A 27,755-nucleotide genomic window follows, 5' to 3' on the forward strand; every position below is an offset into this window, starting at 1 on the left:
TCATCTGCTCCAAGAGGTCTTCCATTATTAGCAAAACTGGGGGGCGGGGAGGGGAATCCCCCCATCCTTAAATCTATTACCTGTTTTGTTTTCTTTGTGTCATACGTCATTATCTAAAGATGTCTCATATTTGTTTACCTGCACAACTATCTTAAACCTCCCATTGGACAGACGGCAAGCTTTATGAAGGAGGAGATGCTGTCTCATTTACAAGAGCCAAAAGCAGTGTTCCCTCTCTTGGCTGAGGGATTTGCCATGCAGGATAACTCATATATAAGTCAGTTTTCTCCATTTTCATATCAGCCAAAATAAAAATCTCTGAAGTTATTAGTTTGATGAGTATAAGAGCAAAGAATAACTAGAAATGATAAAACTTATTAACTAGCCAATACTTTCTTGCATTAGTCTCGCTTCAGAGAATCAATACCCCAGTGGGCTCTTAGTCCATTTGGGCTGCTAGAACAAAATACCTTAGACTGGACAATTTTATAAACCACAGAAATTTATTGCTCAAAGTTCTGGAAGCTGAGAAGCTCAAGATCAAGGCACCTGCAGATTCATTGTCTGGTGAGGTTTCACTCTGCACCCTCACATGGTACAAGGGAGAAACAAATTATCTTGGGCCTCCTTTGTAAGGGCACTAGTACCATTCATTCATGAAGGCTTTGTTCTCTTGGCCTAATCACCCCACCAGAAGCTCCACCTCCCAACACCACTATACCGGGGAGTAAGTTTCAACACATGAATTATGGGGAGACACAAGCAGTCAGACCACAGAAAGCTCCCATTTCAGTATTTATTTATCTTTAACAGAATTATCTATATTTGTTCTGATTTTCTCACCAGACTATCATGTCCTCAGAGAAGACATCATATTCATTTGTGTTTTCTCGGAGTAAATTTTAGTGCCGTGATACCTTTTGGGTATTCATTAATATTTATCACACAAAGGTAAGTTACTTTTATTATCAAATTATTAATGCCATTATATACAATAGGAAAACTGAAAGCATCCTTTTTTATTTCTTTAATTTTTGCCCTGTCTCCCCAAAGACTTCTGAGAGAATAACGTGTTCAGATATCACCATGATTTGGGAGGGAGGCAGGGTAAATGAGAGGAAGTTAAGATGACAGAGTTCAGAAGAAGAAAATCTGAACCACAGGTTATTGTAGTGCATACAGGACACTATGAATAAGAAATACATATTTATCTTATAAAAAGTTTTCCATAATGTTTCCAAAGGTAATTTCCAATGTAATTTAACAAGATTTCATTAGATATGTATTATGTGCAAAGACCTAGGTAAGGCACTGTTGAATGAGGTTAGAGAAGAAAAACATAAGAGTTTGCCTTCAATTTACCTATGCTCCAGCACAAAACAGATCTAGAAACCCACAGCATACAGTACAAAAGTAATAGACTCTTGCTGAGGAGGACCATAAAAACATCCCAGAAAATGTTTATTTTTGAGTTAGACGCTAAAGGATGAATACATTTTCTTTGACTCTGAAGAGGAAATCCAAAGCTAAAGTACATAATGAGCAAGTTGATGATGGTAAAATAAAAAAAGCAAATTGGTATCAGGCAGCCCATTTGAAAGTTGGGAACAATTATTTCATAGTAATAGATACATTTATACTAATGAATTGCTTAAACTCTCTTGAAAAACGGCCTAGTAATATAAATTATATTTTACTCTACTTCCACTTTTTAAATATGTTTTCCTGAATGCATTATTTCCTTATCAATATATGCCATAATCACGCTGAATAATGCTATTTTATATTATTATTTTTATTATATTATATATATAGTTACATTTAAACATTTTTCTTCACATCTAAGTATCAGGATATATTAAGGAAGAAAAATAAGTTTTCAGGTCTCTGCTCCCATTTATTGCTTTCTGAATGTATACACTGTAGATAGATAGATAGACAGATGAAAATAGTATCCATTGATTAATAATTTGAAATAATAAAAAACAAAATTTTCTTTAATTCTTTGATTTCTTGATATAAGGTTTATCAGTTGAAAATAATGTAAAATGAAGCAAAAGTTTAAAATCATTACTGAATAGGACACATTGTACTGCAATCTGCGTTTAGGTATTGATTCAAATCAAAATGTAAAGGTCAAGTGTTAGAAGTGTCTTCAAAACAGTTTATAACTTGCAGGTTTTTTATTACAAGTCAAGTTGAGTGACTGATATTTACACATCTGATCAATAAACCTAAGGTACTTTTTATAACCACTGTCATTTAATATTATTAAGTATATAAAAACTACTAATCTCTGAACTACCTTTTATATTACAGTGAAGTGCTGGCATTTTCAAGTCTTAATTAAAATTAGATCATATAACACAAGTGACCTTAATATAGTAATAGGAACCTTTAAGAGTAAAACAAGGTGAAACTAAAATTTCATAGAACAGACTGTGTCTTTAAGAGACCTCTTATTTATTTTTTTTAAAAGCATTGTCTTTTTGCAAACTGTATTTGATCGTATCACTTTTTAATTCTACTTTAGAATGAAATGACCGAATGCTGTCAAATAAATCTCTATCATGTTACAGGAATTAAATGGATCTACAGACCTGACTTAAACTCCTTGCTAACCTAATATTCATTCAACAAATATTAATTGAGCATCTTCAATGTGGCAGTCAACTGGGATGCAGCAAGAAAGACAGATGTTCTCCCTTCCATCAAGGTAATGGCAATATAGTGAGGCCAGGCAATCAAACAAGTAATTAAAATCCAACATGGCAAGCATTATAATGATGGAAACACAGGGTTCAAGCTCTGTACTGGAAAAGCTCCATGAAGTAGGAGAATTCCAAGATGAAACTCAACGCTGAACAAAGAGGCAAAGGGCACAGCGTGTACTTACAGGCACAGAGGTGAAAGAGAATAGGCACTGCAAAGAAACTGAAAACAAATTCCTTATGGTAGAGCAGAGAGTATAAGGGGTTCAGTGGCAAGATTGGTAAGTGAAGGATAGATTTCAAAGAGGTTGCAAACTATGTTAAGGTATTTACAATTCTTCCTAAAGACGACAAATAGTCACTGAAAAAAAATGTAAGGTAATAGAGCAATATACAGTAATGGTTAATATTTGTGGAGTGTATTCCAGACCTTGATATGAATGCTTTACATGCATTAACTCCTTTAATTTTCACAATAACCCAGTGAGGTAGAATTTATTATTATCTTCATCTTACAATGAGAATATTGAGACTCAGAGAAGTTAAGTAACTTGCTAAAGGCTAATTAGCTAACATAGAGTAGAACCAGGACTCAAATCCATGAATTCTGGTTCTGGAGAAAAAGAAAAGCAGAGATTATTCCAAAGATATTTAAAATGATTTGCTGATTAGTTAACGCCAGTTGATGAGGAAAAGAAAGAGGTGCAACACATAGAATTTGGGATAGTCAAGGAGGTAGCACTCACTTCAAATGGGAACTTTGTTTTTCAAAAGGTAAAGTTAGTGGGTATAAAATTATATGTGTGGGTGGACAGTATGAGTAACATAGTAAATTCAGGTTGCCTACTTTGAATGCAATATACAGTCGTGCACTGAATAATGATGGGTTGCTCAATAATGGACCATGTATACCATGCTGGTCCCATAAAATTAAAATGGAGCTGCTCTATACAGGTGTACTAGCTTTGATCTTTTATATCATATTTTTACTGTATCTTTTCTATGTTTAGATACACAAATACCATTGTGTTATAATTGTCTACAGTACTCAGTACAGTAACATGCTGTACAGGTTTGTTGCCTAAGGGGCAGTAGGCTATACCATGTAGCCTAGGTGTGTAATATGCTGTCCCATTTAGGTTTTCATAAGTATACCTTATGATGTTTGCATGACAACAAAATGAAGCATTTCTCTGAATGTATCCTCACTGGTAATGCATGACTGTAATCGAATGGCATCAATTCAGATGGCCTGAAGCTTATATAAGATATCTGATATTCACATATAGTTCATGAGATAGTTTGGATATTTTTCCTTCCGAATCTCATGTTGAATTGTAATCCTCAGTGTTGGAGGTGGGGCCTGGTGGGAGGTGTTTGGGTCATGGGGGCAGAGCCGTCATGGTTTGGTACTGTCCTCACTATAGTGAGTGAGTTCTTGCGAGATCTAGTTGTTTAAAAGTGTGTGACACCTACCCCACTCTCTCTCTCTTGCTCCTGCTTTTGCAATGTGATATGGCGGCTCCTGCTTTGCCTTCTTCCATGAGTAGAATCTCTCAGAGCCCTCCCCAGAAGCTAAGCAGATGCCAGTGCCATGCTTGTAGAGCCTGCAGAATCATGAGCAAATTAAACCTCTTTTCTTTATAAATTACCCAGGCTCAGGTATTCCTTTACAGCAGCACAAAAACAGCCTAATACAATGCACGCATCATAAATTTAAGTAGGCTTATTAAAGCCATTGGTATGTCTGAAATTACCCAGAAAAACTGAGTAGAGGAAGAAGAATTGATGGTACAGAAACACTAACAAAATAGAGGGGCAAATGAAGTAAGAATAGTTGACAATGAAGATGAAAGACTAAGCAGTCAGAGAGTGCGGTATCACAGATGGAAAGAGGGTTTTCCTTAGTTTCAAAAATAATCGTGAAAGTATCCAAAAAGTCTTCTTCAGGAACTAGAAATAATAACTCTATTTTTGTTCTGGGTAACAGAGTGATTGTAAAACGAAAAAGAAAACCACAGAGATACTGCTTTTGAGGGCCAATCAGTACAATTGTATATCATTACTTCAAAGCAGGACATTTATTCATTTAATTAATATTTCTTGAGCACTTAACATATGTCAACACTGTTCTAGACTCTTGAGATATATCTTAACAAAGCAGAGAAAAAATGATCTTAGAACTGAACATTCTGGCAAGGGAAGCAAAAAATAAACCATATACTGTTAGAAGGTAAAATGTACAGTGTGAAATGAAATAAAATAGACAGGATGGAGGATTTAGAATCAGGGATGGCTTTCAAATAGAATGGTACAGATGGGCATCACTGAAAAGGTAACAATTCAAAAAAGACAAAGGAATTGAGTAAGCCATGCAGGCATCTGGAAGAGAAGCATTCCAATCAGAGGGAACAGCCAGAATAAAAGTCTTCAAATGGAACTTTTGAAGGTTTGCATGGTCCAAAACCTTAAAATGGCATGTGTTTGGAGTAAAGTGAAAGAAAACAGTAGAGGTGGGAGGTGGGGCTCAACCACTTTAACTGAGATGCTGAAGAATGGTTTGCAAGTGAAGATTGGGAATTCAGTTACAGATATGGAAAGTTTGAGGTGTTTATTAAACAACAAAGTGAAGATATTGAGAAATTGGCTGGAAAATTAATTCTGGAGTTCAGGAGAATGGTTTGTGCCATTGATAATATTTGTAGGTCATAGACATATAGGTGGTATTTAAATCAATGAGATCACCAAGGGTGTGGATGTACAAAGTGTAGACAAGAGGACCAACTATTGTGCTAGGGGGCTCTCCAAGCTTAAGGGTTTGAGGAGAAGAGTAGGAACCAATGAAGGAGACTGGAAAGAAGTGTCAATTAGGTAGGAGAAAAATCAAGTGAGTTGTCCTGAAGAGAATATATCAAGGAAGAGGGGGTGATCAGCTGTGTTAGATGTTTCTAATTGATCAAGTAAGGTATGCATTGACTACCGACCATTGGTTTAGCAGCATTTAGAAGTCATTAATGACCTCAAAAAGGGCAGTTTCAGTGGTGTAGTGGGGACACAAGCCTCAGGAGGTGAATTTAAGGGAGAATGAGAGGAGAGGGATTGACAACGGTAAATGTTGAAAAGTGTTGTCAGAATTTCTGTTGCAGTGGACATACTAGTAGGCAATTGGAAATTTGAGCCTGGAGCTTCAATTAAACAGTAAATATTTGGAGACCACTTAATGTGTGCTAAGCACAATTTAAAAGGTCCTGAAGATGTAGAAATAAAAGTGGCACTGTTCCTTCGCAAGCAGCTTAGTGATAGAGGAGTGAAGAGACATTAAAATACAGCTTGATAATTGCTGTAATAGAGGAAAACCGAGAGTGTTATAAGTTCACATAAGAGGTCATTTATTCAGACTAAGTGGGACAAAGAATGCTTCCTTAGAGTAATTGACATATGAAGTGGGTGTTGACTTCATATGTCAAAGTTACTGGAATGAAGAGAAGGAGAAAGGAGAACAAATCTAGAATTAATCCAAGTAGAAGGAACTGTGACTATAAAGGTACAGAGACACAAACTGAAAGTATTTAAATCTCCTGGCAGTGTAGGATCCGAGGAGGAGCCAGTTAAAGGTGTGAGAAATTAGCAACAGGAGTCTGATACTCAAGCACTGTAGTTCAAAAAGGGATTTTTTTCTATAAGGGCAAAAGAGAGTAAGGGACAGGCTGAGTAGGGTCAAGTCATGATCAGATTTGCATTTTTAAAACATTACTCAGACAGTAGGTGGGATGGATTAACAGAAGAATTTGGCAATGTGTAAAGCAGTTAATTTTCTTTTTTAAATCATCTACACAAGGATAATAGCTGAAGTTATAAGAATCAGTATCAGAGGAAAACAAAGTTTGTAGCCAAAGTCATTTTGCAAAAAAATATGTCATGACCCTGGTCAAAGGATTTTAATAGCACTCAGACTCTTGAGTTTTTTCCATAGCCTTCTCCCTCAACCCACTGCTTCAGGCATATTTGTCTGCTTTCTATTCCCTGAACTCTCCAACCACTTGTCACTTGACCATCTCGGCCTTGGGTGACCTTTGATCTTGGAATGCTCTTCTCCAGGTAGTCACATTGCTGAATTGCCTATCACTTCCTTAGAAAGTCTTCCCTGATCCGCACGAAATGAAGTAATCAAAAGGTCATATTTACTCATATGGGTCATATTTACTCATATGACTGTGTTTTAATTCTTTGAATAGCATTTCTGCAATCTTATTTTATTACTTTGATTGATTGACTGATTTACTGGCTATTTTCCTCCATAACTCCAGGCTGAACTAGGGTTTGAGCCCTACGAGACAGAAACTCTGTCTTCACCCGTGAATCCCTGCACCTGAAACAGTGTCTGAATGAGCTCAACAAATATTGCCTGATTGAATGAATGAATAAATCTACGCTTTTCTTAAAGTATATGTGTTTACTATTTTTTAATAAAAAATGTATTTTTCAGACTTGGAAAAGGACATACTTGTTGGAAAGTCTGAAAAACTGCCACAGCCTAGCAGAGCTAATTAAATGTAATATGATATCCTGGATAGGATCCTAAAACAGAAAAGGACATAGATAATAAATTTAAAAATCTGAATAAACTGTGGACTTCAGTTAATGATAATATATTAACATTGGTTCAATAATTATTATAAATATACCATACTAATGTAAGATGTTAACAATAGAGGAAGCTGTTCATGTCAATGGGAGGTATATGGGAACTTTCTATAAGACTTGATCAATTTTTCTACAAATCTAAAACTGTTTCAAAAAATAATATCTATTAGTTTTAAAAAGACATATTTATAAACAGTTTTAAATTACAGAAGTATATACGGTAAAAGCTGAAATTCCATTTATAGAACAACACTGTAAAACTCCATACAAAAAGAATCACTTTAGACAGTTTATTGTGGGTCTCTCTAGACCTGTAAATATTTACACATTCATAAGAGCAAACTCAGTCCGGACAATAAGGCTGTTATCTGTTGTTTTTGGCTTGCTTGTTTATTTTTACTTGAAAATATATCACATCTATCTTTCTAAGTCAATACAAGTTCTACCTCACTGTTTCTGCGGCTAGGAAGTATTCCATTATTTAGTTTAGTAGTTTATTCAACCGATTTCCTACTGATGAAGAGGTAAGTTGTTCTGTTGATACAAACACTACCCAAATCTAGCTTGTGATCCTGTCTACACATTTACTCTTTTCCGTGGCGGGATGCTACCCTATTGTGTGGGTCGGCCACAAGTTATCCCCAAAGTCTTTTCTCTAGGCAAGGAGAACAACACTGTTTTGTGATTGTATGACAAGATTTATAAAGAAACAGTATAAAAATATAGATGTGAGTAAAAATAGTCTTCTCTGGTAAGATATTTAAAAAGCTAACAGGCCGGGCGTGGTGGCTCACACCTGTAATCCCAGCACTTTGGGAGGCCGAGGCAGATGAATCATGAGGTCAGGAGATGGAGGCCATCCTGGCCAACATAGTGAAACCCTGTCTGTACTAAAAATACAAAAATTAGCTGGGCATGGTGGCGCATGCCTGTAATCCCAGCTACTTGGGAGAGAAGCGCTTGAACCCGGGAGGCAGAGGTTGCAGTGAGCCAAGATCACGCCACTGTACTCCAGCCTGTTGGTAGCAAGACTCCAACTCAAAAAAAAAAAAAAAAAAAGGCCAACAGTGATCATGCTTTGGAAAAGGACTGCTGAAAGTCTGTAGAGAGAAATGAGAGGCAGGGTTGAACTACGCAACCGCAAGGGAGCACCACTGAAATAGACAAAAATGTCAGTGGCGTGCCCTGGAGTTAGCAATGCAGAGGTTCTAGTGGGAGGGAGAAATAGCTATTATTCTATCTTTTGAATTTTATACCATGTGTCTATATTAGCTATTCAAAAAATTACTTAAAAGGTAGAAAAATGCAATCTGAGAAGTTTCAAATAGCTTTTAAAAGTTTTTTTTAGACAAAATGATTAATCTCAAACTATGACTAACAGAACAAGGAGAAGAACATTTTTAATCTATATCTAGGGTTCAAAAGTTACCCTTGTATTGTCATAAATCTATGGTAGTTTATTACATTAAAACTGAATAAGATTTCACTGTGTTATTAAATAAGAAAAAGAAAAAGCATTTTCGTTGCATCTGAGGCTGCTAGTTGTCCAATATCCCTCGTGTTAGACACAGAATCGTTGGACACTATGCCCAGCTGCAAAGGTGCACCTACTAATGAAGTATTTAACCATGCAAATAGGGTAGCCCTTAAGATATAATAAGGAATAGTTAGGAGAGACTCCTGGAAAGTACTAAAAGGGCAAAATCCTTCTGATACTTATCCTTTTCCTTCTTCCTTTTAGAAGATTAGCATGACATGATGATTGGAACCTAAGTAGCCATCTTGTCATCTTGGGGATGGAAACCCATGTGCTAAAGATAATGGAGCAAAAAACCAGATGCAGCCTTGGTCTCTGATGATTTCATGCAGTTTCCAAGCTAATCTTGGACTGCCTCATCTGCATTTTTCATGTGCAAGAATAAAGCCCTGGTTTGTTTAAGCTACCATAGCTAAGTTTCTGTTACTACCAGCTATACAAGATTCGTATATTAGATAAAGGAAAACATAAAAATTGTAACTCTGGGAGCATTCCTAAAAAATCATTTGTTCGGATCCACGCTCTCAGACAACTACTTTACTGTAAATTGCACTTCAAAATTTCCATTGCTTTTCTGACCTGTACCAAAAAAGTTAATGATAGTTTCAGAAAGTAGGATCTTAAATCTGTAATGCTGTTTTTAATATCCTTTACCTTCTGGTTAGCTATGTAATCATCAAGCTATTAAAGAAATAGAAAAGTAAATTGATGTGTATTCTCTTGCATTTGCATAGAAATAATATCTATTTATATTCTATGTATTTAAAACTTTTCTGAAGGTAAACTTATGTTCAGAAAGCATTGATGCATAGAATGGACTTTAAGTAAACAGTTTTACGATTACATAATGGCCCAGGCTTTGATCAGAAAATTAAATAAGAGAAGAGAATACAAGTTGGTGCAAAGAAGAGAGAAAATATTTTTGTTTTAGATGAAAACATTTTATTTAAAAACAGAAAGACACTTTTTTCACACCCTCATTAGAATTACTTTCTGAGGCATTCACAAACCATGTATATACAAACAGCAGCTGGAACATTTGTTTATTTACAGGAAATGTGCAAAATGGAGGAGGCAGAAATGGCTTTCTAAAGCAGCCATTTCTATCTAACCTGACACATTCGCCAGGGGAATTGTGAGAGATTCCCAGAATGATGTTCTTTCCACGTCAATGCAGAATCTCCATCATCAACATCTGTCATTGTCCTTTGGAAGTTTTTAAATCATTAGATTTACAACTTGACCTGTTCACATTCTTCAATAATACCTGTATGAATTACTCTGCTTACATTACATATGATTTTACTCTTCTGATTCAATGATTGCTTTGTATGTAGTAGCGTTTAATGTCTACAACTTATAGAAAGGAATTCTTATAACCATTCTTTATCTGAAAAAAACTACAGTACTCTGGTTTTGTAGATAGAAGTCACTTTCTTTGATCTCAATGTCTTTTAACAACAGGTTTAGGGCACCAGAAACATGCAGGGTGCAGATTTATATTTTCTCTCTTACTGACATAAATCAAGTGCAGATTTATCAAGCTGTGAAATATATTAAGTTCACAGGGTTTTAACAAAGGGTTACCAAACCACAAGAACCTGCTGTGATTCAAACTACTTTCAGATGTCCTTTTAATTATATTAAATGAAAGTTTGGGTTGGCTTTGATGCTTATGGGCAAACATCGAAATCTCTTGAAAGAGCTGCTAAAAGTACTCCCTGTTGCTGCAGTTAATATACTACATTGTATGCACACTGCTAGCCAATTTATTCTAGCCACTTTAACAAGGACATCCAGCCTGACAGGCCACACAGAATAGTATCACAAGTCAAGCAATGCACAAATCATTAGAGGACTCTGAAAGTTGTTTGACATGCACCACAGAGCTCTTTGTCACACAGCCAATTAAGTGACCAAACAAGGAACTTAAAAATACTCATTAATTTCTTCCTAGCAGTATAAATGGAGCTTAGAATCCTTCTTGTCTTATGCACCAAAGGCACGCAAGTAAAACTGGCATAATTCAATTTGCACTTTGTCAAAGGTGCAATAGCAATTTTGGTTCACAGAAAGTGTGCATTAATAATACAAAAAAGTTGAAAAGAATGGGCAAAAATGTTTAGATATTGCATGTAATAATGTAGACATGTGGGCTTTGGAATTTTTTTAATTATCAAAAGTTGACATTACTTTTATCTTTGAAAAGCTGTATCAGCATTTCTGAGCAGATTCAGCAGTGCTTCACATCATTTCATCCTCTCTGCAATAACTTCAGTTGATTTCCAGGATACCATGCTCTCCTGGTGCTCCTCATTCCTTAAGGCTGTTTTTTAGTCTCTATTGCTGGCTTCTCTGCATTTCCCCAACCTCTTCATATTACAGTGTCCTGGGGCTCAGTTCTAGATTCTTTTCTTTTCTCTCTTTACACTCATCCCCTTGATGAATTCATCTAGAACATTGATTTCAAATGCCACTCTAAGTAAAACACTACCAAAGAATTATTTCTAGGCTAATCTCACAATTGAACACCATGCTTGTATATTTAATGACATATTTAACATCTATATTGCATGTCTAATAAGAATCTCAAACTTAGCATGAGCCATAGTGGAGTTCTCTTCCTGCCCCTCCCAAATTGGTTGCAAATAGACCATCTCAACAAACCGCGACTTCATCCTTCCAATTGCTCAGGCAAAAAGCGTTCTGTCATTTCAACTCCTCTTTTTCTCTGAAAACTCTATACAATCTCTTAGCAAATCTTATTTCATTTTTTTAAAAACCTCTGAATCCGAATAATTACCTCAGTATCCCGCACTAATATGCTAATCCAAGTGGCTGTCATTACCCAAATGGTAACCCAGCTTCGGCCCTTACTTTTCTTGCTGTTGGCTACTGTCCACTTGTAACACGCATCAGAGAGTTATCCCTCCTCAGAAACCTGCAGTGGTTTGTTTACTAGGCTTTTCTGAATAAAAGCTGAAGTCCTTACAATGATCTATCAGAATCTGGGCCTTGAGCTACCACAGGCTCACACCCTGTGATCCTCTTTTTCACTCTGTTCCTGTTGCACTAGCCTCCTTCATCACCAACAGGAATATTTCCATTTCAGGAACTTTCTGTTCTCTCTGCTAAAATGCTCACTCCTGCATATCAGCATAGTTGACTCCTTTATCTCCTTCTGAGTTTTGCTCAAATATCACCTCAGTAATTCATTTCCTGCTTTCTTGCTTTATTTTACTCTATAGCATTTATCACCATCTGGTATACCATATATGTTACATATTCAGTGTATTGTTTATATTCTTTCACTAGGATTTTCACCTTAGAAGAGAGTGCAGGGATTTTTGCCTATTATGTGTACTGCTATACTCCTAGAGCTGGTAAGATTATACTGGGCACATGTGCTTAACTAGTAATTCTTAAAATATTTTTGTTGTTCACTATGTGATGGTTTTCCATTACTAGGATATAGTATTACATCATACTATACATATAAAATATATTACAGTAACAAGTCTTCTATACTCTATATACCTATATAGTATATATATTGTATACTATAGTATACTATAATAATACTCTTTAAGCATTAAAAAAATCACATAGACTACCTGCCTTTCAAAAACAAAAGAAGAAGAAAAACCAGGTGTGTGTGTGCTTTTTTGTTTTCAAATTCACACCTACTTAACATTTTTTTTTTCTGATCAGTTCTCAACCGAGCTATGCAAGTGACCACAACAGATTCTACACAGTGACTCAAAGGAATCACATCAGTACCTAGATGAACTTATATTTTCCATTAAGCATGGTCGACTGCAGACTCTCTAGCGAGTACATACTGCCTCTGAGAGTTGGTGGGCAAAAGCAACTATTGATAAAAATGAAAATATTTTCAAAAACTAGGAAAATGTCCTCTCTTAGAAGTAGTAAAAAATAAACACCAGTAATTCCTAATAGTTCCTGCTAAAGAGGAGAACAATGCTAACAAATATTACTATTTAAAAGATGACAATTTGAGGTTGAAAGATAAGAAAAAAATGCAAATCTGAGTTCTGGTTGCATTTATAAAACACAAAGGCAGTTGTTCTTAAGCTCTTGGAAGTCATACTCTACTCCCATATTCTCATGAAAACCATGGACCTCTCTATGAAACCACATGATTTGTACTGGTTCATGAATTATATTTTTAAACTTTCCTCTGCCCCCCATCCCATGACTAGAGACAAGAACTTCTGCAATTCACAAATACTAGCATGGCTGTAATAAGAAAGACAGAAAATCACATGTGTTGGTGAGGTTGTGGAGCAACTGGAATCCTCATATATTGCTGGTGGAAAATAGTACTGTCTCTGGAAAACAGACAGTTCCTCCTTTAACATAGTTACTATATCTTTCTGCTGGTTTTTTATTCTCTTAAGATGGTAACTTTTTCATCAGTCTCCTCTGAAAGTAAAAAGACCTCAAAGCAAATTATACTTGGATATGACCTTAATATGGCAGCACAAAATAATTATCACATACCATTTTACCTCTGTCTCAAAAAAGAGATTGAAAAAAATTGTTGTACTGAATTCCATCCCTGAAATACACTGCAAAAAATCAACAAACATAAACCTAATGATATGTCTTGCCTCCTATCACCAAAAGATGAGGTCAGTCCTGCTAGTAACAGTATCTCAGAGATTAGGAGGACACGCCTCTGAATTAGAAAGACTTAGCTTTGAATTTAAAGCACCTTCAATTATTATTGTGTGATCTTGTGAAAGTCATTTAACCTTCCCTGGGTCTCCATTTTTTCATCTGTTAAGTTAAAAATCGCAATAATTATATCATACGGTGTTTGTGAATATTAAATAAGAATGTATTCTAATTGCTCTGCACAATAATGGCACATAATTAATGCCTAATAAATAAATTTATTTATTTATTTATTTTTTTGGAGATGGAGTCTCACTCTGTCGCCCAGGCTGGAGTGCAGTGGTACGATCTCAGCTCACTGCAACCTCCACCTCCCGGGTTTAAGCAATTCTCCTGCCTCAGCCTCCTGAGTAGCTGGGATTACAGGCATGTACCACCATGCCCAGCTAATTTTTGTATTTTTAGTAAAGACAAGGTTTCACCGTGTTGGCCAGGCTGGTCTCAAACTCCTGGTCTCAAGTGATCTGCCCACCTTGGCCTTCCAAAGTGCTGGGTTTACAGGAAATTAATTTATTCTTAATAACAAATCATTATTATTCTTAGTCATGGTGTTGAAGCAGCATAGGACACATGTCAGGAGAGAAGCAATGGTACCATCAGTGCTACTTGTGTGGCCTTGGGCCAGTACAGTATCTCATCTTCATCTATAAGGCCCCTTCTGGTAATATTAAATCACCGCAACTGTTTAATATGCATGTGTAACACAAGCCTTACTTGTTTTCTCTAGTATAAAACTTAAAACTCTCTCTTTTTTTTTTTAAGAGACATGGTTTTCACTATGCTCCCCAGGCTATATTCGAACTCCTGGGCTCAAAAAATCCTTCTACCTTAGCTTCTCAAGTAGCTGGGGCTATGTAGGCCCATGTCATTGTGTCTAAGATATGGAAGTAATATGTTTTACTATGACACATATCAATTTATATCTTGTGATACTCAACACATATCTAAAATTACAATTACAATTAAAATATGTATATTAAACTCAATTTTTTTTTTTTGTTAAAACTCTTGGGATGCAAACATAATGGCTTTTAGGAGATTCACATATTATTTAAAAATCACACCAGCCACTTTTAATTGTACAACTACAGGTCAGTTATCATAGTTGACAACTGATAGTTAAAATTTCACTGTGCTTTCATTTATGTGTGAGATAAACAAAAGGTTAAAAGTCAGAACATACAAAAGATAACTCTGGATAATTCATAAAATAGACACTGAACTTCTAAGTAATTGACATCTAAATGGATTTAGACAGCCAAAATCAACCCTAAAAGATTCATTGCTTGCGCTTATGAAAAGGCTATATTAAAAAAAAAATTATGATGACTTAGAAATCATCTTATTTCAAATTTAATGCCTAAAGCACTTCAAGCATATTTCACACCTATTTCGTAGATAGCTCTGAATGTACTCTGAACATAGAAACAATAGGACATATAAAACAAGTCTTTAAAATGCAAATAGACTAAAGTTTAAAGGATTATTCACTCTGGAATTTCATGGAATAATGATCTACATTAAGAGGAAGAGAGGTAGTGCAATGTATTAGCAGAGCGTTTCTGATTCACCAATATTCTGTTTGTATTTGGTCTTATAAGATGTTTACTCAATAGCTGAAACATTTATTCATAGTCAGTCAATCATAACCCAGGAAATCAACCATTGAATAAACTGCTATTAATTTTCCACCAGAGATTCATGTTTGAATGACCATGCATTTCATAGGTTTAAATACCAAAAGACTAATTATCCCAAAGGCCCCATTAAAAGGATAGCATAGATTGCAATCAAAAACAATCCTAACATTGCTCAGCTCAAAAATGATCTTCAGCTTTTGATGATAAAGGATATTTTGATTTCTCTACCTATTGCACTCAGAGTATAGGTCATATATAGATATATATTGATATATATTTATATATACAGATATATATATGTATATGTATATAAACACACCTATATATACCTCCCAAAGCAATTTTTCCCCAAAACCTTAGAAAAATAAACCTGAACAGTTTCTTATACACAGATTCATTATTTTATAAAATAAAATGCAAATTAAAAGTTTATCTTCCTAATCTCTGTTCAATATTGAAATTCACTTTTTCCTTTTAAATAATATTTTCACAAAATGCCTTTATTAGCCTTATTCTAATGGCTTCACTTCACATTCAGAATGAAATGCGCAAGAATAAAATAATATTTTTTTCACTCTGGTTTTTAAGTTTCTAATTGCTCATTCTGCAAAACAATGCTGAGATTAAAGTAATAAGAATTGATGAGACTCAGGACATGTGACTCCAAAATACGGCACATTGGCATTTGAGAAAACAGCAAAAGCAGGAAGGTAACTCTCATCTTTACCCTGCCTTTTTCTCCTGATGCAAACCAAACAACTGAGCAAGAATTTTCTAACCTTCCCCTGAATCAGATCATAATATTCTCCTTAGAGAACACTCAATTCTCAATTCTATACTACCCAGAAGGATAGTGGAATGTGAATATTCAGATCATTGGAAAGGCAGAAATGAACAAATTGATTTTTAGCATTTACATCAACCCAACTCACATCTCCCTATACCTGCAAGGAAGGATCCCAAGACACAGAGATGCCCAGAAGAATCTGAATAAATGCCTTGCTAAGTTCCCCCTCCCATGTATTACCATTAGATAATTCCCCCTTTGTCCAGTTGCACTTTCCCATGACTGTCTACTCTTTATCAAACCTACACATAAAAAATACAAGTTTTTCTGTTTCTTGGGGTCATTCCCAAATGCTGCTATCTCACATAAAACTTATATAAAATAAATTTGTACGTTTGTCTCTTGTTAACCTGTCTTTTGTTATAGGGGCGTGAGTCATGAACCTAGCTATAGATCAGGAAAAGAAATCTTTCCTTCCCTGCGGAAACCACGCATAATCATAATAGACACATTTGGCCAACTACAAATTTAGCTGACTTATAGGGAACACTTGTAATGTGTTCTTGTGTTGCTCAGGAGACTTGGAAGACACCAAATCCAATCAAAGTGATCAGTATACATTTCCAGAACGAGAGTATATCCAAAGAAAGCTGAATCTACTCAACTGCATTTTCATTCCTCTGAAGTGTTAGTGTACTAACATTTATTCATCAATATTTTCTCCTAGATAGTAAAATCCTAGACAGGGACTGTATTATATTTGCTTTGTTCACTAATATTTGTTGAAGATATCAAGATATTCATGTATAGAATTTACAAATGGGATAGCTGCAAGAAAAAGAATTTGCCAGCCAGAATTAAGCAAATGATTATAGCTGGCACACAGAGATATTTCCATTCATTAAGAAGTCTACTGTATTGTGCTTTTCATAATCTGACTAAGTTTGCCCCAAGGCTATCCAATTCCTTTTGCTATGATTTTATGCTCACTAAGTCACTTTCTAATTATAAATCCAGTTCTCAATTCTGTACTACCGAGAAGGATAGCGGATGTGAATATTCAGATCATTGGAAAGGCATAAACAAATCAATTTTTACTATTTATATCAACCTAACTTAAGAGTTTTGGTTAAAAAAAGTAAACACCTTGATATTATGTTCACCTGCAAATTAACTGATAAAGTTTTGTTTTTAAACTGCCAATCTCATACCCATTAATTTGGTTCTTGAGGGTATCTCTTTACAAATGCAGATGGCCTTTTTAAAAATGCTGTGAAATGTATACATGTAGAATAAAGTTTACAGCTAAACATTTTCATATTTCCTCCTGCCTTCTTTGTTTCTTTCCTTCATTTCTTATAAAACAAAACAAAACAAAACAAAAAACTAGAGAGCTTGCTTCTAAGGTTGTTCTCTGTCATACAAAATCCATAAACATAGGTATGGTTTATTGCTTATAAATTACAACATGCTTACAAATTAGAACATGTCAGCCGAAATAAAGTACATTTACATTGGGATTACAGTTTTTGCAATAAGTAAGAGAGTAAGATAGTCACAATCATGCCTTGAACCAATAAACAGCTCTACTAAGGAACAGAAGCATGATATTCCAAGTATCCTGGATTACTTGTCTTGTAAGACTGATTTAGTTTCATTTCTGAATGACTTGCTACTCAAATATTGGCTGACCCAATGAAAAAATGAAATGTTTTCAAACCGACCTCTACGAAAAAAATAGGGATTTTATAGATTATACCCAACTCACCTCTTGGTGATGATGAAAACGTTCACACCTCAAGTTGCACCTCCTTCTCAGTCTGTGTTCCTCTTGTTTGACAGAGCATTGGCACTGCCAACGCTTTCAGGCTTTCTGTTCCCACCCTTCTCCCCCTCCATGAACTTCCTTCATTTCAGTAAGGTACATTATCATTTTTCTATCGGGTGTCCATTCATGCCATCACAACAGAGACATTCAACAACTTAACACATTTATAAAAACGCAGAAAGTACCTGGACATAGGCTCTGCAAGAGCGCTCTCTTTTCTGAAGCTGAATCCATTAAGACAGCAGATTAAACACAGAATAGAAAAAACAAGTTAGTGACAGAAGAAAACAAGAAAAATAAAAGAACACATCTACACAAAACACCTTATTTTGTCATTCACTACTTTTCAGAAGAAAATGAAAGCTAAGCAGCAGCAAAATGTAAGCAAGCAATGGCTTGAAAAATAGCAGCCAACATCCTTTCAGAACAACCTAAGTGAAAACTGTATGGTATAAAGTTGTTAATGATAGCAAGAAATCTTTGAATACATTTTGTAGAAATTAGTAAAAATCAATATACTTCATTCGTTTGAAATGATTCATTTCACATTAGGTTAGTTATGAATTTATGGGTGACAAAGACATGAAGTTAAGGAAATTGCGTCAAAAGTTTGGAACCCATTTTTCAAAGATAGATTATTTGTGGTTTACAGATAATATAAACGGTTAATGTACACCACAAATCATATGTTCTTCATATATACAAAAACTTCTGTTTATCAGGAAAAAAGAAATGCCCATTCATTATGACTCTTTGATTCTAATGGGCACATACTAGAGATAACTAGCTACTGATTGAAAGGATGTGATTATTCTGATTAATCACTGCTTTTATTTCTTGAAGAATTTATTTTGACAGTTTTGACCAAAAAACAAATGACAGAAACTTTGGTGGGTTAAGAAGTATATTTCTGTTTGTTTGTTTGCATAGAGAGTGATGTCTTTCTGGGCAAAAGGATAGCAGCAACTCATGTTACATCCCAAACATTATTTCCTGGTGATAAAATGAATAATTAATAACAGTTCATCCACCATGTTTAAATAAATAAGCCAAATTTTTATAAATTCATTTGTGGGTTTTCCTCTTCTTTCCAATTTTTTTTTTCCTCAGTAGCCTTGATTGTTGAAGGAGAAAATTACCCAGTTTTAAGAAGCAGTTACCCAGATGCCTTTTGTGTGGCCTATACTCTCCCAATTCTAATTCATGCATTCTTCAATGAGCATAGAGCAGTTACTCCTCTAAAGAATTAAGTGAGGAATGAGTGCAAGTAAATTGCCAGGGCTGTCACTTGGATCACTGACTTGCATCATGGTTTGCAGGACTCTAAACCCTCCAGAATTTCAATACAGAGCACGATTGATTTGTACTGAGTTGATTTTGCAAATCTGATAGGTTATAACTGCTTCAGGGAAAGTGAGAACCACAGGAAATGAGAGCAAGCCAGCAAGCATGTGAATAACCTTTGCCCTCCCATCTCCTTACCCCATCATGCAAATTAACGTATGACAAACCACATTATATAAACAACCGAAAAGAGCCAAATGGGTAACAAAAGAAAAGCATTAAAAAGCTTCACAAATGGAAATTTGCCCATTATTTAGTTATTTGATATTCAGAGTAGGCAAGCTGATTAGCTGTAGCCAGTTAGAATGTGACATTAATTGCCAGCTTTACCTGATATTGTCAGACATCAACACCATTTTTAAATAAAGATACAAAGTATTGCTATAACAAGTCATGTTATGGATATGTAACATTAATAGAAATGACTACATCCGGTACATTATGATAACAATAGCTGGCAGCAATATTCATTAATAGCATCCAGCCAGTCTGGGCAACAATGCATTAAAATCACAGCACGCCCAGATTATATAGGTAGCTGTGGATTATATTCCATCAGGCAACTGGTTGTGATTCTATCAAGGGCATAAGTGACAAAAATAACTCCTTTATGCTCAGAATGAAAAATAATAATAATAATTTATATCTAATAATAAAACTGTACCTGTTTTCTACAGATGAAATTGCAGGGGAAAAAAAAAAAAACTGTTTGCCAGATAAAATATCTGGCTTTTCTGTGTTGAATAATCATTATTTAGAAAATATCTTTCCTTTTGATGACTGAAATTCTTACCCTAGTAAGACACAGAAGAACTAACCATATTAAAAGACTACTTTGCAGAGTCATTTTTCATTCTAAAGGAGAATGTTCTTTTAGTGAATTCCATACAGGAATATTAGTCTGGCAATGTCAAATTCTTGTTTTTTAAAGTAGTAAGGCTATCATGATATTCAAGGCCCTAAAATTGTTTCAATCATTGAACATCTCTACTACACAAATGCCAGTCAGGGAACCCATGTCATTTGAAGGTAGCTATGCTAATATGTTTTACCATGGGATTAATTCACCACCTGATATTTTGTTAAATAAAGAAATTATATTATTTATAAATATATGAAATATATTTTATATGTTTATGTAACTAAATGCCTATTTCATTTATGTAAATATAAATGAAAATTCATAAAATGTATTTTCCCTGAAGTTAAAAAATAATTTCTTTTACTTACAAATTCAAATTTGCTGGAATATATTTAAGCTTTTAACATTTTAATGTTAGTGATACAAAATCTGAGTGATTTCAAAGTCAAAAGGAAGTAGAAATTAATTTCTTGCCTTATGAGATTTTTAAAAGTTTTATTAATTAGGTTAAATTATCTCAGTTTTTAAATAATCTATAATTGATGATAGAGATCCATCCATTCTTCCACAAGAAGATCTATAACATCTTCTTGTTATTATGTTCTAAAGTTTTACTTATTGACTAGACGTTTGTTTTATTGTCAATTATCTTAACATAAAAGTTTGAAAGAAAAAAGAAATTGCATTTATCTACATTAACCCTGTCTGAATTTAGCATACCAGAATAACTGCCATGGAAAACAGAATTATAAATTCAAAATATATAGAGAGAGAGATTATCATTTATCATTTCTTTAGATTAAGAACCACATAGTTCTATTATTATAAAAACAAAGGAATTGAAAATAACTGTTGATTCTCTTTATAATGATCATATTCTGTAGAAGGAGGAAAATTAAGCAGTGAAGTCTTTCTGATTTTATTACAACTTTAAAGACATACACACACACACACACACACACACACACACACACACACACACACACACATAATTAGGGTCCTTACCTTGTTCAAACTCCGGGCAGCACTATCTTTTCCACCTGGGGTCAAGTTCCGAAGCTGTACATCTAGGAGGCCTACCAGCTGGTCCATGGCCCGGACAGAGTAGGTGATGTCCCCAGCATTCAAGTGATTTCTTGTCTGTTCAGCCAGCTCTCTAGCAATGTTGGCAGCTGTTTCACCAGATTTCAACTATAATTTTTAAATGGAATACAAAGGAAAGAGATCTCACATAAATACTTTTATTGCTTTCTTTCAACGATCATGTTTGCATGTAATTGTAATCATCGATTCAAGAAATAGTTGTTAAACTTCATCTTCATCTGGAATACACTCCCCAATTTTTCCTGAGAATTCGTCTTTTTCTTGAAAACTTGACTTTAAACGCATGTCTTCAGAAAGCTCCTCCTGAGGAAACTTACTTTGAAAAATCATGCTTACCTTAATTTTCTATTTGGGTGGTTAAGTCTAAGGTTTGCCCTATTATTTTCTCTGTGAGTTTCTAAAGTGGACTTAGTTGCATGTGTGTTGTAAATCCCCAACCACATTGTAAGTTTTCAGAGGCAAGTACAAATTTTCCTTTGTGTCTGGTTTAGCACTTAGTTCACAGTGAATACTCATCAGCTACTAAGCTCTGTGAAAATTGACAGAAATAAAATCTGGGCTTTTCAAAGTGATTTTCATCTTCTTACTAACTGTATAAGGAATTTTGCTCCCAGTATGCTGGGTAGCAAACTATTGCTTAGTTTCAAGTATTTTTCTTCTCTGAAACTACATGCTGATTTTTTCAAGTACATTCTACAAGAATATGTCAAATGGTCAACACTCCAAAAATATTAAAACAGATAAAGACCTAATACCTCATCATCACTAGAACAAATTTGATAGCCATGGGTAATTCGAAGTTAGGAATATATATTAATTGGTAAGAAAGTCATGAGAAACAAGAAAGAAGAAACAAGAATAAGTAAATAAGCGTAATTTCCCAAGATATAATCTTCTTTGTTTTAAAATTAATAAACTAAAACAGGATTATAACACATTTACACTAAATAAATAAAAAGTGTACAAAGTAAAAATAATGAACATCTCTATTTCACCTTTCTATATTCTCACTTTCCAGAGACTTTTTTCTTTTTTTTTTTTTTTGAGGCGTTGTTTTGCTCTTGTCGCCCAGGCTGGAGTGCAATGGCATGATCTCGGCTCACTGCAACCTCTGCCTCCTGAGTTCAAGCCTCCCGAGTAGCTGCCTCCTGTCCCAGCCTTCCAAGTAGCTGGGATTACAGGCGCCCGCCACCATGCTCAGCTAATTTTTGTATTTTTAGTAGAGATGGGGTTTCACCATGTTGGCCAGCCTGGTCTTGAACTCGTGACCTTAGGCAATCTACCCGTCTCGGCCTCCCAAGGTGATGGGATTACAGGCATGAGCCACCACTCCCGGCCTTTTTCTTTTCTTTTTTTTTTTCTTTTGTAAGACAGGGTCTCACTGTCACACAGGCTGAAGAAGTGCAGGGGCACAATCATAGCTCATCACAGTTCACTGTAACCTTGAATTCCTGGGCTCAAGGCATCCTCCCAGCTCATCCTCCAATGTAGCTGGGACTACAGGTGTGCACCCACTATGCCTGGCTAATTTTTTTTTCAGTTTTGTAGAGATGGGGCTCCTGGTCTTATGCTATCCTTCCACTTTGGCCTCCCAAAACACTGAGAGTATAGTTGTTAGCCACCAGGAGTTTGTTAATCATTTGATATATATCTTTTCAAACTTTAACCTGTCCTACTGTCAGAGGCCTTCCAACCACAGTAACTCCATTTTGAGTGAGGGCTAGGAAAATAAGGCCGGGACTTGCTGACCTGCATTCTCAGAAAGTTAGGCATTCCTAGCTTCTAGATATTTACGGTTAAGGGAACAAATTAGTAGTGTTTGCTAAACAGACCCAGGCTTGGGAGATATCCCAGTATCTAGAGAACAAAGGCATTTCTAATTTTGCTTTAAAGATAATAATACCAGTTTTTGCAAAATATAGCAATTAAGAAAATTAATGCTTTATCACAAACCCTTGGAGCACAGCACATCTCCCCAATAACTCTTTTTATCATATATCATATATATATATCATGTGTATATATATATGTGTATGTATATACATATATCATATATATATCATGTATATATCATATATATACATATACAAGTACTGGGCTGGGCACGGTGGCTCATGCCTGTAATCCCAGCACTTTGGGAGGCTGAGGCGGGTGGGTCACGAGGTCAGGACTTTGAGGCCAGCTTGGCCAACATGGTGAAACCCTGTCTCTAGTGAAAATACAAACATTAGCTGGGCATGGTGGTGCATGCCTGTAGTCCCAGCTACTTGGGAGACTGAGGTAGGAAAATTGCTTGAACCCAGGAGGTGGAGGTTGCCGTGAGCTGAGATCGCACCACTGCACTCCAGCCTGGGTGACAGAGCAAGAGTGTCTCAAAAACTAACTAAATAAATAAATAAATAGAAAAAATATATACAAGCATTTTACCTAGGGTGGATGCATTCCTCCTCTTACTTTTGGGAATATCCTATACTGTCTATGGAATAGCTATCCTTTCACCATTGTACTTTCTTAATCAACTTGCTTTTGCTTTGCACTGTGGACTCACACTAAATTCTTTCTTGGGCAAGATCCAAAAGCCCTCTCTTGGGGTCTGGATCTGAACCCCTTTCCTGTAACACCATTACTATTTAAATATATAACAGTGTCATTATGTACAAAATTATTTTCTTCCCCTTTTTAAAGGCAGTCCAACACAGAACATGGGAACATAAAGAGAAAGCTATTCTCTTTGTAAGCTGTTTGAATAATGGGTATTCAGAAAGCTCAAAGGGGCACAACTAAAACTCTTATTTAAATAGGTAGGTTATCGATTATCATGATCTACTTGGGATGCTTAGCATTTATATCAGGATTGAATGTTAAAGAAACAATAAATTAATTAAACTGATTAGAACACCTAAATTATTTACAGTCATATTCTCATGTATGTAGGAAAGCCTAACACAAAAAGTAAAAAAAAAAAAAAGTTTAATATCATTAAGTGGTGTCAAGGGTTTGTTTCAATGAATATCACCTCCATAAACTACTATTGGTAGTGTATATTTGTATTGCTCCTATTAGAGTAAATTACCATTGTCTATTAAACTTTGACATGTGAAGACTGTGTAACTCAAAGTATCAACCACAAGAAATAATCCCACAGATATACAAAGAGAAATGTTCAAGGATGTTGATTCCAGCTTGTCTATGATAAAAATAAAATGGATTATGACTATATAAAACTCTGCAGGCAGATTCATACCCTGGAATTTTTTTAAATTAATTTTTTAAATTAAGACAGTCAAATTTGGCAGTGTGGGGGTTGTATAGCAAGTACATTGACACTAATGTTAATAAATTTTGATAATCCACTACCATCTGATCAGCCCATACCATGAAATATTATCCAAGTGTAAAATTATGAAGGAGATCAATAATGTTAAGATTAGTCTTCAGGATATATTGTTGAGTTAAAATAAATGTAGATATGAGAGTTATTTACATATATATGCTAATAAATATTTGCATGCTATTGAGAAATACAAACAGACTACATAAGTAATTGTAAATATGCTACTTGTGAAAAAGATAATATATACAATATTTTTGTTTATTTATATATGTGAATTTCTGTATATTTAAATATATAGAACAAAGCCTAAAAAGAGACTCAAAAGAGAAATCCTTACCTATAATGAAAAGAGAAATCCTTACTTATGTTAAAATTTTACATGAAAAATATGTTAAACAATTATTATATAATCAATATTTTCTAGAATTACTTTTTTTTTTTTTTTTTTTTTTTGAGACAGAGTCTTCATCTGTCTCTGAGGCTGGAGTGCAGTGGCATGATCTCGACTCACTGCAACCTCTGTCTCCTCAGTTCAAGCGATTCTCATGCCTTGGTCTCCCGAGTAGCTGGGATTAAAGGTGCATGCCACCATGCCCAGCTAATTTTTGCATTTTCAGTAGAGATTAGGTTTTGCCATTTTGGCCAGGCTGGTCTCGAACTCCTGATCTCAAGCCATCTGCCTGCCTCGACCTCCCAAAGTGCTGAGATCATAGGCGTGAGCCACTGCACCTGGCCCAACTTTCGAGAAATTCTTAAAATAGAAAATATCAGGACTGAGTATAATAAATTTGTAAAATATGGTCAGGGTCTTTATACCTAAAATACCTGTAAAACTAAATGGAATACATTATAGGGTTCAAGGATATGTATGTAACAAACTCAAGGTAGATCAAAGTAGCATTTGTGGCCCACTGGTGGGTCATGAATGTACTTTTAAGTGTTCATAAAGTGATATAAATGTGATTAAAATTCATACATTTAAATTTCTGTACATAAATTAGGGCTACTTACTGATAATACAGTAAATCAAGTAACACATTCTAAAATTCAGTATTCATTAGTTAATCTAGTGAGATGTTGGTATAGTATAAGTATTCAAATTCAATATTCCATCAAGAAGTATAGATATCTGATATAACTCATACTTTGCAAAACTCCCCCACTGGGCATAGGAATATCTAAGATAGCTGGAATTCCTATAATGTTCCAAAGGGACATTATTTTAATTAATGTGCCATTCATAGTATTCTGCAGGTTATAATTTTTCACCTGTTATACTCTTATAATAATATGTTTGTAGAATTACTATTGTTTTATTTTGTTAATCATGGGTTCTTATGTAATTATTTTGTTGTTATTATTATTAAGTTTCCTTCTCCGTCTTTGTTACCACACAATATTGTTTCTATAAGAAAAAAGTCAGAGTTTGATGGACCTCTGAGGTTTTATGATTCACTTAAATGTACCACGGTGACAAAAGTTTGAGATCTACTAAATTAGGTAATTCATTTCCTTCATTAATATATCTTCAAAACGAAGGATACAAGTATTGACTTTAATTACATCTATCGATGATCATTATGAATAGCAAAATTAGTCATCAAATAGAGAACAAAATGAAATAGTGGTACTGGTATTTTCATATTGTAATTCCATTTCTTTTTTTTTCTGTGTAGTTATACAAACATAGTTTTCAATATTAATTATTGTATTATTGGAGTGGGAAACGAAAAGGTGGAAAAGAAGGCCTATGCAATTCTCTTATATAAAAATTTATTGATATCAAAGGGTAGGAAAAAAATTAAACATTTTCTTTATGTGCAGTAATGAAAAAGTTGAAATTGTAGATGACCAATGAGTCAAAATGTAATTATTCTCAATACAAAAGATAATAAAGAAGGCCAGGTGAATGGCTCACACCTGTTATCCTAACACTTTGGGAGCCTGAGGTGGGCAGATAACTTGATCTCAGAAGTTGGAGACCAGCCTGGGCAACACAGCGAAACCCCATCTCTACAAAAAATAGCCAGGCAAATTCATCTGCCCATATTTGTGTCAACAACAGTGCAGTGTTATAAACCAATAAGTAAAATAAGAAAATCTCTAATGAATTCTCTTAAAAATAGTAACAGTATTTTGGCATTCAAGAAGTGTTTTTTTTTTTTTAATGAACAATAAACTTAATCCTTCAAAAGAGCCTGGGAACTCAATGTTTAACAACAAAAATGTTGGAAGGAAAAAAACTGAAGTGAAATAGGTTATAAAAATATTTGTAGGCTGGGCATGGTGGCTCACATCTGTAATCCCAGCACTTTGGGAGGCCAGTGCAGGAGGATCACTTGAGCTCAGGAGCTGGAGACCAGCCTGGGCAACATAGGGAAGCCCTATGTCTACAAAATTAAAGAAAAAAAAAATTTCTCAGGGCCCACAGTAGTCCCTGCTACTTGAGGGGTTGAGGTGGGAGAATTGTTTCATCCCGAGAGGTTGAGGTTATAGTGAGACATGGCCATGCCACAGCACTTCAGCCTGGGTGACAGAGTAAGACCTTGTCTTTAATGAATAAATGAATAAATAAATATGTTTATAGTAAAAATATAAAAAGTATCTTTTTAAAGTAAAATAAAAACTGCTATAACAAATTATTTTCTGACCCTCTATTCTTTTTTTTTTTTTTTTTTGCTGTTTCCCAAGCTGGAGTGCAGCAGCAGAATCACAGCTAACTGCAGCCTTGAACTCCTGGCCTCAAGCAGTCCTCCTGTTTCAGCTTCCCAAGTAGCTAGGGCTACAGGCCCTCTCTTCATCTTAAAGTGAATAAATCATAGCAAAAATGTTTCATTCTTTCAATGCTTCTTTGCACACTTGTTATTTCCTGAGGAAATAAAAGATGAATCTTATACAGCTCTTGCCCTCATGGGGTTGGGAAAGGTGCATAAAAGATCATATGAATTCAACAATTCAGCTGTTGTGACAGGAAAGTGTATGACGTATTATGGGAATACAGAACAACTGGAAAGGTGAGGGAGGGCAAGAAGAAGTAACCACCAAGTGAAACCTTGAAAGGTAAGTTGAGGGATACAAGGTACAACGGAATACTAATGGGTGCTATTGAGGGGAAAGAATAAGCCAAGAATATGATACATAAAAAGTAAGGTCTAGAATAAACATGGTTTGAGTAGACATAGTACTAGGTACAACAAGAAGAAAAAACATTTTTTATACCTTCAGAATCCAATATTGCTACCTGCATATCCATGTGTTTGTGT

General features: G+C 35.0%; 1 protein-coding gene across 50 annotated transcripts in view; it reads right to left on the bottom strand.

Moving 5' to 3' along the window:
* ADGRL3 (adhesion G protein-coupled receptor L3) overlaps positions 1 to 27,755 on the bottom strand; it is an 861,998-nt gene that overhangs the window by 136,771 nt on the left and 697,472 nt on the right. For 43 of the 50 annotated variants that reach the window (XM_054683087.1, XM_054683094.1, XM_054683080.1 and 40 more), the window contains 2 exons: positions 21,060 to 21,245; positions 18,034 to 18,072 (listed from right to left, as the gene is read on the bottom strand). In XM_054683087.1, the coding sequence (XP_054539062.1) occupies positions 18,034 to 18,072; positions 21,060 to 21,245 (225 nt within the window). The remainder of the gene's footprint in view (positions 1 to 18,033; positions 18,073 to 21,059; positions 21,246 to 27,755) is intronic. The other 7 variants (XM_054683078.1, XM_024356143.2, XM_054683077.1 and 4 more) reach the window with 1 other exon arrangement.

Source organism: Pan troglodytes, chromosome 3 (genome assembly GCF_028858775.2).
Source record: "Pan troglodytes isolate AG18354 chromosome 3, NHGRI_mPanTro3-v2.0_pri, whole genome shotgun sequence".
Classification (NCBI taxonomy): domain Eukaryota; kingdom Metazoa; phylum Chordata; class Mammalia; order Primates; family Hominidae; genus Pan; species Pan troglodytes.